The sequence below is a fragment of the Apaloderma vittatum genome, unplaced genomic scaffold, assembly GCF_000703405.1.
Source record: "Apaloderma vittatum isolate BGI_N311 unplaced genomic scaffold, ASM70340v1 scaffold16281, whole genome shotgun sequence".
NCBI lineage: Eukaryota > Metazoa > Chordata > Aves > Trogoniformes > Trogonidae > Apaloderma > Apaloderma vittatum.
Window position 1 is genome coordinate 6,050 of NW_009700937.1, and position 12,038 is coordinate 18,087.

The 12,038-nt window shown below is 42.0% G+C and overlaps 1 protein-coding gene across 1 annotated transcript in view; it reads right to left on the bottom strand.

Moving 5' to 3' along the window:
- Positions 1 to 10,372: 10,372 nt before the first annotated feature.
- The window catches only part of ENPP1 (ectonucleotide pyrophosphatase/phosphodiesterase 1), a gene marked incomplete at its 5' end in the record, with an annotated part of 38,771 nt that continues 37,105 nt past the window's right edge, over positions 10,373 to 12,038 (bottom strand). Inside the window, 2 exons of the mRNA XM_009878965.1 lie at positions 10,373 to 10,540; positions 11,641 to 11,788. Of these exons, the coding sequence (XP_009877267.1) occupies positions 10,373 to 10,540; positions 11,641 to 11,788 (316 nt within the window). The remainder of the gene's footprint in view (positions 10,541 to 11,640; positions 11,789 to 12,038) is intronic.

The following is a 12,038-nucleotide window of genomic DNA, read 5'->3' on the forward strand; positions in this document are numbered from 1 at the left end:
TCCAACCCTAATAGTAGTATAATAGTGTTTATGCTGCGAGGAACAAAGCATTTTACAGCCTCGTGAGCAGGACCAAAATGTTGCTAACGTGGTGCTGCAGAGTAAACACAATCCGGTGGTGCCTCCATTCATTACTACGTTAATTGGGCCACTGAAAGAAATGCACAATCCAAAGAAATGTTTGTTGGTTTAAATTAGTCCTATTAAAAGCAGGTATTTAACAGCTTTCAGCAGCCACGAAATATGTTTTCCTGCTCCCCAGCTAAATGCTAGGAAGCAGCTTTTCAGCCAGTTTTCAGGACTTAGGTCAGCCTCGCTAATTGACCTAACTGCAGTCACGCTGGCATGGACCACTTGCAGCCCCAAGTCCTGAGGCTGCAGGATGTCGGGGGCTGCGTGCCTGGGAGGGCTCCCAGGAGGACACGGGCTGGCTCCTGTGGCATTTGCCTGGCAAAAAGTGCTTGCAGGAGCACAAATTGCACAAGAAAGTATTCCGTAAACAGCTGAAATTACAACCTACTAGGGAAGCGATAAGCCAGTGTATCTGGTAAATGAATGTGATGGACAAAGATTCAAAATAGATCGGAAACACTGTTGAAGTTTTAAACACTGTGACATCTGAGAAGCTGTTATAATTTTAATGCACTGTGATACAGTATGCTGTTAATTATGCTTTCTTAATTATGTATTTCTTAAATAATGCAATTTTAAAAAAAGGCTTTATTCTTAACCAAAGAAGACATTTGATGTCTTCTGATGGGAGATCATCTCATTATGGACTTTGTGACTTGGTACGACACCATGTTCTGAAGGAACTTACTTTGCCCTAACTCTCAGGCTTTGGTTACCCCCCACACACCTGAGCCCTTCCCTGATCCAAGAACAGGTATGATCCAGCCGACACCTGTAATGGCACTCTGTTATCACAGCCAGCCAGCCCCAGCTAGGGACCCTGGCAGGAGGAGAGGGTTGGTAAAATAAAGGAAAACAGATGACCATCGCTCTGGGGTTCAGCTCCACGTCCAACAAGAGTGAGACAGAAAGATAATATCATGCAAAATTAGCACCTTCTTATCTGAGAATCAAGAAATACATATTTAGTGAAAAGCATGAGGATAGTTGAGGACTACCACATGCTGTAAAGAGAGGGAGTAGAAGTATGCAATCTTGCTGATAAAATACTTATTTTCACAAATTTCCAATTTCTACCACCCTAAGGAAGGTCAATGTTAGAGTTCATTGACCTGATCTCAGTTGAAAAGAGTTTTTTTTTTGACTTAATTCTCAAGAACACCATGTATGCAAGAGAGTAAACATGCAGAGCAATAGAAATACATAAAAATACTTGCCCTTTTCAATTTATACATATTGTTCTAATTCTAGGCTTGTTCTGAAGTCAGAAAGTCCAAGGTCAGTAAGTTGATCAAGCTCCTGAACTCTAACATAGTAGGAGTTAATTAGGAAGGCCAGCTCGTCTTATCTTGGGAACTGCCACAAGTGTCCCTCAATGGTATTTTCCCATCAGCATCACAGCCGTACTTGTCCTCCTTGGGGAACGTGCTCAACTGCAGTTTTTCTTTTGTGTGTGACTCCAAATATTTTTATAAAGTGGCGCAAAACTGAAATGTTTCTTTCCTGCCACTGATCTTTCCAGACACAGCTCCACAGCCGGTAAGTAGCCACTTTGGAAAGCACTACACAGAGCAGAACATGCTCCAGCCAGTGATCCTGGATGGATCCCAGCATTGCTAACGCCTACGAGAAGCCACGTGGGATCAGCATTGCAAGGGAAGGCAACGTTTGGGTTTGCTTGCTGTGTTATAGGCTTGGCATTGCTGTTCGCCCCTACGTTCTACAGCAGTAATAAACAGCACTGTAGAAATGTGATTTTATTTACAGTTATTTGATTAGATACCCAACAAAACGCCCTTAGAGAACTGGTGAAGTTACCTGCCTTCACTCAACAGGCACAGTTCCCGACTCTTAGAGCGAGTCAGTATGGGATACCTCTAATGTAAGGATAACCTGTAAGGTCTAACCTTACCCACTGTAGCATTCTGCATTATGTAGCTATCCTCATGAGGATGCAGTTATAACACAAATGTGTCATCTTATACAATATTCCACTCTACAAATATGAGTATGTTCATCTTACCTTTTGGAAAAGTGTGTACAACTGGGACTTTTAGTTCTGATTTTTCCGACTTCTGCAAGTATGTAATGAGCATGGCAAAGCTTGAGAGTACAGCCAGCCTTTAGAGTGCAAGGACTGTCTGGGTAAAAACTTACTTTCTGTATGAAGAATTAATATATTTTCTACATGCAGAAATCAGCCAAGACTCTTCTATCAAGAGTGCTTTAATTTCATACATTTGAAAAAGAAAATGGAGGCTATATATATAATGTTTTCTTTGGCTACTGCACAGCATTCTTCACAGACCTTTTCACAAAACAATTTAGAAACAATAGGTGTATTTGCTAGCAACCACACACAGACATATGATCACAGAATTACAGAAAGGTAGGAGTTGCAAGAGATGATCTGGAGATCATCAAGTCCAATCTCCCCGCCAGAGCAGGACCATAGAATGTAGTATAGGTCACCCAGAAACACATCCAGATAGATGGGTCTTGAAAGTCTCCAGAGAAGGAGACTCCACAACCTCTCTGAGCAGCCTGTTCCAGTGCTTTGCCACTCTCACAGTAAAGTTCTTCCTCATGTTGAGGTGGAATTTCCTGTGCTCTAGCCCTCTCAACAAAATTCAGTGCTGGCTGATAAAATCTCCCTGTGTTGCATGGTGACTGCTGACTGAGAGAGGTTCTCGCTTCAAACAGCTAACAGTTTTGTCTAAGATCCCTCTAAGACTATTTATTAAATTTCATTAAACCACTCCTTGAATTCATTTGTGCCCTGTATATCCATGCCAGGACAACTTGTAGAATTGCGCAGAAACAGCCTGTCCTCTATTCAAAAAATAAAGAATTGTGTATTGTCCTGGTCTGAGAGCACCAGGATAAAAGTTCTCCAGGGCTCCTGGCACAGGTGGCAATCACCTGAGGAGGGGCAGCTGTGCCTGTGGCAAGGATGCATCAGGTGACCCACATGGACCAGTCACAGTATTCCTTCCCATGGTGCTCAGTATATAAGAAAAACCCTGAGCTATTCAGTTTCTACTGTGTTGGGAAGATTGTCCTTGGCTATTTGGTGTCTCTTCACTATGCTGATGATTTTCCTGTATTGTGTTTTGATACTGCAGAGGAGCACTGTTCAATGGAACAGGTTTTTCATCCCTGCCTCTCTGGATGGGAGTGGCACAGCTCCTCTTCTTTATTTTCTGCACTATCATTGGGACTCTATGCTGGGGTGCCCTCATCTGCTGCTAAGTCCAGTCTGCAGCTGTTTTTTTTTCTTTCTGCTTGGGACCTTGTTGTCACCTAGAAGATGTGAGTCCTGTATTAACGTTCTTTTGTATCTTTTAGCATATTTGCATACTCGTATTTATCTGTATGTAATTTGATGTTTTCATTGTTATTGCTAGTATTATGTATTTATTTTTCATTAAACTGCTTCAAGCATTTTTTTCAAACTCAACTGCTCTCTCCCTCAATCCCCTGTTATTCCTCCATGGGAGGGTGGTAGTGGGATCACAGAGAGCGTCTGTCAAAATTTAGTGGCTGGCCCAACCTTAAACTTCAACACTGATAAAATCTCCTTGTGCTGTATAGCAACTGCTGATTGTGAGAGGTAGCAGGTTCTTGTTCTAAATAGCTAGCAGTTTTATCTAAGATCTCTCTACGACTATTTATTAGACTTCAATAAATGAGTCTTTGAATTTGTTTGTGCCCTGTATATCAATACTAGGACAACTTGTGGGATTCCACAGAGACAGCCTGTCCTCTATTGAGAACGTTGTGCTCTGGCTGCATCTCCAAAGTGAGGAGGAGAAAGCTGGTCTGTCATTTTATCTCCTGAGTGCATTTAGATAAAAATTGCTTTTTTAATGAGGCAAATCCAGAACATGTAATTTCTGTTATGTGATGCTCTAACAGATGATGTAGGAAGTATGTCAATGTATTCTCTTATTTAACCTAGCCAGCACTTAATACATCAACTCAACCAGTATCAGACTAACGACTCCTGAAGCAGCAAGTACATCCCACAGGGTTACAGTGGGCACAGGGCTCTGCTGCCGAGGGCTGACACGCAACAGGGACAAGACCGGACTCTTTTGTTGCATCACACCGACACCGTGTGGCTGCTCCGCTGCTGCAGCCTCTGCCGCCTTGCGCTCCAGGTACAAACTCTGCCTCTGCAGATAAACAAGGTCACTGTGCTCATTTTGGTGCTAGGTGTTTATCTCTCGTTTGAAACAGTTCGTGCTCTTGTAAAGAAGGATGGTGTGAGCTAAGCACAACCCTGCCTGGGATATAAGAAGTATTTTCTATTTTTTTTTCTAATAAAATCTTAAAGTAATAGCTGCACGGGTGTATCTGAACACCATGCAGTAGCTAAATCTACGATTATATACTTTTCAATATCATTGTTATCTATATGAAAGGTGCCAAAACTAGAACACCCAAGCGTGCAGTTAGGACTCCTCTGGAGTGTGAAGCAGAGTGTGGTACAAGAACACCTACATTACTTAGACTCATAAAAGTGATAAGAAACATCAAATGTTTGTTGGGTGCATACACTTCCTTCATAAACATTTTTTTTATGACTTGTTTGAATAACACCTTTATTCAATAGTGATGTACTGGCCACTCTTAGTTATTTGGAACCAGAGACTTGTCTGAAATTTTCTTCATTACTCTGTTCCTGAGGTGCTTGTGCACCTCATCTTCTACATGAGCAGAGAAAAGAGACTTTTGAGAGGTGCTGTTCCCCCAAGTATTTCTGCTCTGCTGAAGCTTGCAGTGGGAGTTAGCAAGGGAAGTTGTATGTGATTTTATCTCATTTTTACAGGGAAAGAAAAGCGTTGACATCTGCAGAGTAATTAGTTCCACTGGCATGTCTGATACACAGGATATACAATAATTTATATAAGAAAACCTTCCTCAGTTATAGGAATTCATAGCATAACCTCCTTCTGCAGATTTTTTGGATTCTTTGCATCCTAGTAATTCAGTCTTCCCAGTGCTCTTATCTCTAAAAATTGTAGTAGAAGTGTTAGCTAATTACAAGAATGTGAAGTATTTCATAAAAAGCCTAGGAAAACCCACTCTTTTCTAGGTGGTTTGCTTGGATTTCTACTGTCTCAGAGTCATATTTCCTTAGAGAATGTACACTAAGCAAAACACATCTCCTCTGACTTAAATCAGACCAGAACAGGGCTACATATCATCAGCAAATGCAGCTGCATTCAATGATTATTCAAAGTAAAGCACAACCACACATGATCATCGAAGTGTGCACCTTCCTAAAAAATTCATTGTCAACAGCAGAACCAAGTGTACATCATTCCTTTCTCCAGTATAAAGAGGCTAGGTACAGTTTTAAACTAGTTACAGTACTATAACAAAAAGTGCAAGTTTGTGGTGGACTGTGGCATCTTATGCAGGCAGCAGGTATGAGATTTAAAAGTGAACTTATCATCCTCAAGCAGCTCTCTTTCCGCCACCCAGGAATTCAAAGCTCCAGTAGGTACACAGGATGGCAAAGGTAAGGCTTCCAGCACGGAGAGATACAAAGAGATGTAAACAAATTCTCTTTTGATCCTCAGGCAGAGGCTGGTGCTGAAGCACATCTTTGCCAGAGCACTGTGAACACAGGGTCTCACACCATCTAGACTGACTTTCGGCCATGCATATGTGCCTTACAGACATGACCAAAAAGAGTGTTTCTGCTGTCTTCTGATGAGGAGGTGGTGGGTCAGGAACTTTGGGGTGACTCAAAATTTTTCTATCCTGCTGTTTTTGTTTTATTTCAGCAGAGAAGCTAAAAATAGAAAGGACTAAACCTGCAATAAAGGGCAACACAAATTAAACATATGTTGTGGCTGAGAAGGAATATGATGATTTAAAATGGCATCCTCTAAAATCTGTTGCCAGACTTCCATAATTATTGCAAGTTTGTCTGTGGTCTCCATAGCAGCCTTTTCTGAGGCTCGAGGCCGGTGTAGTGAAAAGAGGGACTCAACTCCTTTCCAAGGGAGTCTGAGTCAGAGAATGCCAAACCTGGACTGGTTTCCTGTAATATAGAGGTTCCTGAACTACGGTAGACGTACTGCTTGTGGTACACAACATCTCAGTATGGTGCTCCAACACTTCCCAATCATTGCCGCAGAGTGAACAAGGATAAGCAGGACATGCTGCTGCTGCCACTGGCAATGGTGGTACGCAAACAAAAATATTTGGAAACTTCTGCAAATTGCTGGGCTCATACTAACTCTAACCCTGAACTCCTCACAAGGGTAAAAACAGTTTACCACAGCACGTCAGTAAAATAGATGAGTATAGCCCTTGCCCTGAGCCCTGGGATGGTTTCATGACCTCATTAGCGATGCCACTGTGGGCACAAAGCATTACAGCAGCTGCTTTGTAACCCTGCAGTAGAAGAGGTCCCTCTTGGTGCTGTCACACCTGAGCATCCACTCCAGAGTGGTATGATGGGCAACTTGACCTGGCACAGGTGACTCCTCAGCAACAGACTTTAGCTTTGTGGCAGATCTTGGAAGAAGGGTCAGACATGAGCTCTTTGCTCACAGCTGAGTGCGCTAACCACAGAGCCACAGATTTAGGCTTTCTTTTATATTCCTCTTTGTCTTCTTGTCCCAATGAATCTCATTTTCCTGGAAAAACGGGTGCCCTCTCATGCAGCAGAGGGGTAGCTCCTCCCAGCTTGCCAAGCCTGGTTTATAACCTTGTATTTAAAGGGATAATTTTGTACTTTGGATCTCCTCAGACTAAGGAAAGGCAGAAGCCCAGGCCACCCACTCACCGGATGAGACAGGGCAGCCTCTGGCAGGTGGTGTTAGTGGACAGCTGTTGTGCACTAGGCTGCACATAGTGATTTAGTGGATGCCACATGTGTCAAGAAGAGATTTACCAGAACAGGCCCATGCTTGTTAGATAGGGCTTCATTTTCTTAAAATGCAGTGGATCCTGGCATAAATAAGAGCAAGAAATGTGTAACACGTTAGTTAAGCGAATTACCTCGCAGTTACTGATGGGAGTAGCCAGTGATATAAATCTGTAACACTCTGAAGGCACAACTCCATGTGCATTTTTTCAGCAGCAAAACCATCCGGAGATGTTCTGTTCTGCACCACTCATTCCTACTTTGCCATCCCAGAGCCATCAGCTTCTCAGGTATGCTAAGGCTTGCCTGCCCAAAATCATTTTGCAACACATTTCATTCCTGAAGTAACCAGCCCACCTCACTGCTTAACTCATTCCATGGTTAGATGGCCAAGCTTAAACGAGATGTCCCCTGTTGGAACTTCAGGCCCTTTTTCCTTTCTTCCTCAACGTAAGAGTCACAAGTAGATTACTACTTACTACTAGATTAGCTCTGTCCAGCCCGGAACAGTCTTTAATATCTGTGAAGGCTCCTAACCACACTTTTCCCCAGCCATCCTTTCCTTACCTTAAGCAAATATTTCTTAGAAAATGGAAACTGGTCAGCACTTTCCTTGTATCAACAGGCACCAACTCCAGTCTACAGCGTCTCCTGGTGCCTTTCCTGAGAAGGCCTGGTGACACATGACACTATCAGGCACATGCAGACTGATGACTTTAGTCTGCCCCTCCACTGTCTTTTTTACCTGCAAAAGAGCCAGACTGCAGAGCAGCTGAACCTGAGGAGCGGTTACACTGAACAATGCTGACAGTCATGTCACGCAGTGTTGCTATGACACCTTCCAGCTTCACCTACTGAGAATGCTCAGCGGACCTCTGATACTGTACATCAGCTGAAATAGAAAATATTTTCCATTCAGGTAGACAAAGCTGTAGAGTTTTTGCAGTTATGAGTTTGGTGGTGACTGTAGCATGCTCCTTGAAGCCCTTCGCACTTCAAAAACATAACCCAGTATCTTCCACACTGAGATATCACCAGCCCCAGGATACCTATGACTAGCACCAGCATTTATTCAGTGTTCTCACACCACCATTATAAATGTTTCTGAAAAACAAAAAAGAAGAAACAAAAGCAGCAAAATGATTTACACTAAGATTAAATCAGGATAGCTCTCTTCCTTGTCAAGTTCACTTGTCACTTTCTGGCAAAGGTCCCAAATCCCTCTTTGCCGCTACTCTCTCTTGATGACCATAATAGCTTCTTCACAGCTGCTCTCCCTACAGTCACTGCTGGAAGGCTAATCTGTTCCATCTTCACCCAGGAGCTAGGCTAGCCCTGCCTCTTAACTGAAACCGGTATCCCTTCACTTTCTGAAGGTGTTAACATCTGTCATTTGCATGCAGGAAACAGTACCAGGGTTTTTTGGTTGTGACTTTTTTTTTGTTTTTGGTTTGGTTTTAAAAATAAATTTAAGAACAACTTGACTATCTTTCTCCCTACCTTCCCCTTCCAGTAATGACTGTAATTTCAACATTCCAGTTGTAGAAGTGATCTTCAACTCCTACCCTCCAAAAATAATGGAAAAGGTGCTCTGTATCTGCACCAGTGTTTAACTAGCCATTTGGTACAGAAAGGGTCATGAACAACATGCTACTTCTGATGTTTTTATTGGTCACAGCCAATGTTACAAAGCAGTTACGCTGAATAATGCTGTCACAGTCATATCATAATGTGAGGTTGCTACAACACATTTAAATTTCACACAGTGAAACTACTTTAGGGGATAAAAAATAAGACCATACTTGTAACAGAAGATCAAGAAAATACATTTGGTTAAAAGAAAAAAATGGCCCCACGATTTCAGCCCACTCAAACTGAAGTTAGTGGAAAAGCTTCCACCAGCTTCAGCAGGCTTTGAATCCAGCCTCCAACACCCTCTGACCAAGATGTAAAGTGAAACACCTCTCTGCTCAGTCACAGGCTCTTCATTCTTCTAACATACTTGTGCGTGATCTACTTTACTCTTTAAGTGAGAAGAACATAAATGTGTAATTGACTATACCAAAATTTATATAACAGAGCCAATTTTGACTCATCATCTTTAGAGAGAGTGGGAGAATTACAGAGGCACATGTACTGGAAAAGGAGGGAGTTCCTACACTCCTGAGTGCCGGTAGCAGCTGTTTGTTTAGCCTGAAAGCTTCCAAGAAAGCTCCTTACATGCTTCTTCAGAATTTGCATCTGGCAGTTTCTCCCTTTAAGATGGGTAACTTACACGAGCTGGAATTTGGATGATGCAGCACTAAGAACAGCTACAAATGCAGCTAGGATCTGGGCATTTGCTGCCAACAGACAGCGGAATCACCTGTGGGCACTTTCTGTAGTGATGAGACGGCCATTCAAGAAGATAATATTACCAGTCTAATTAAGGCAATAATCTTAGTGCAAAATTACCTTTTCTTGACAAAAATGGGATTTTCAAAGCCATGGCTGACAAAATCATGCACCAAATTGAGAGACATCTTTTTTTCAACAAAGCAAAATCTTTTCATCAAATCTAAGTTCAATTTGAAGATAATTATTTTTGGGAGCTCAGACATACTCCTGAAATAATTTCTTCCAATCTGCAAGTGACTTGATACATCCTATTTCTGCTGATTCCAAGAACGCTTATCCACGCAAATCGTGCATCAAATTCTCCTTAAGCTTTGGAGGCGCCAGAGGGCAGCAACACACCAAGTCTTCCCAGCACTTCAGCCAGGCGTCTTTTTCACGTAGGGGAAGCTAGTTACCAGTCTTACTAAACTCAGTATGACTTCTTGCACTGCAATGCTGCATTATTCTACGAGACCCAAAACTCAGAATGCAACTAATGATTCAATGAAAACACCACCCCTTCTTGCTCCAGTTTATATTTCAATGGTCATCAAGAACATAATTAGCAAATACTGTTCTGGGAAATAACTATCTATATTTTTAAAGTAAAACATTGATAACCCATGCTTTATAAACTTCCCCATCTCCAGTGCATATAAAAAGATAACATTTTTGTTTGTGTTTCAGACTATGATAATCGAACACTGTTAGCATTTAACAATGATCATAGTTCTACCACATTCAAGTGGGAGTGACAGGAGCTGCCATCCTGTGTTACATACATCGTCCATCAGGAGTCCCTGAGATACAAATATGGCACCCACTCTCCTTTCTACTGGCATTTTGGTCAAGAGTTCTCAATAAATGTTCCAGCTTATGTTTGTAAAAAACCAAAACCAACACAGTTCTCATTAATTAAAAACAGTCTATTTACAAGTCAGTTGTGAAATGGATAACAACATTCCACAGGAAAAATCAGAATGTTTCAAAAGTTGGCAAATATGTTTTCAACTGTAAAATCTCAGATACAGGCTGTTTTCTGTCTTGATAGAAGCTGAGTCCAGTAAGTAACTCTATATCTCTGATCCGAGCTGTGTGAAACTTCATTCTCTCTTCAACCCACATGGACTCAGACTTGCCATCCTATCAGGACAGAGGAGGAAAAAAGGGTTTGTAAAACATCTTTTTCAGACATACATTTAATCCATCAGCAAGAGTTTTTGATGTTTTATAAAGACAGAAAGCAGTAACTGTTGGCAAACATCTAACAAACAGAGAGCATTGGATTATAAATAGTTACAAGCTTGCCTCAATTTAGTACTTGCTGTTACTTCCTCAGGGATACCGAGCTCATACAGTGGAAGCTGGTGATACTAGGGAATGGCACGTGAGGTCCAGCACCTATCTCACATCTCTGTGGTAAGACTCTTCCTGAGACCTGTGCCTGACTTAGCAGTGACTTGCATAGACCTGTCCTACAGTAAAAACATTACACATTTTCCATGGTTTGTTCTGGTTTAGATGGAGTGTGGTTCTGTGCATGCCCACTACAATTCCTAGGTACCTGAACTAGAAGCAACCAGTTCTCTTCAGGAACACCTGGCATCTTCTCCTTTTGGATATGCATTTGGCCTAGCACTGGCCTTTCTTTGTGGATGACTCTTCTTCTCCTAGAAGCTCGTCAGCCTTCTCAGCTGTTGACTGGATATTTGCTCTACAGAAGTCCATGTATGTATCACATTGATGGTGTCTACACATTCTGACTTTACCCTACTGGCTCTAAGTTTTGGTCTTTGAACAGGGAACTTTTATTTTCACATTTCACAGAATGACAGAATTGTTGAGGCTGGAAAAGACCTCTGAGATCATCAAGTCCAGCCTATGTCCCAGCACCATCACACTGCCTAGACCAAGGCACCGAGTGCCACATCCAGCCCGTCCCTAAACACCTCCAGGGACAGTGACTCCTCCCACCACTTCCCTGGGCAGTGCATTCTAATGCCTGATCACCAGGCCCTGGAATGCATGTTATCAGAACTTTTGGTAAATGCAGTGGAGACTAAGCCTGATTTGAGAGTACATCAAGTTTAATATAATTTTTGTTTCTGAAAATATTGTCTTCTGTCTCCAAATGATCATGAGGGACTGCACTGTTTTTAAACCCTTTACAGTCTTCAACTAGTTAATCACTGATATCCAAGCTAAACAAGCTCAAATCTGACTTCAGTTAAACTACTACTTACTGCACAGCTTTCACTGTTGTCTTCTCTGTGAGGTACAACAAAAGACAAGGCATCTAGAGACCCTTCACAGTCCAGAGGAGTTTCAGAAACATTTTTACAACTAGTCAGCACAATGAAGTAGTGAGTTGGAACTAGAACATCCGAATTACTGGGGTGTCTGAAACATAAAAGATCTTTCTGTAAATCCACCAAAATCATACCTGCACAAAGACTAAGTCATAGAATCATAGAATGGCCTAGGCTGGAAGTGACCTTAGAGATCATTTAATCCAACCTCCCTGACATGGACTGGGACACCTCTCAACTAGATCAGGCAACACATGGGGACTGAAGGGGGATGACAAAACGACAAATGACAGAGATGACAAATGACAGCAATCAGCTATATTCTGGCATGT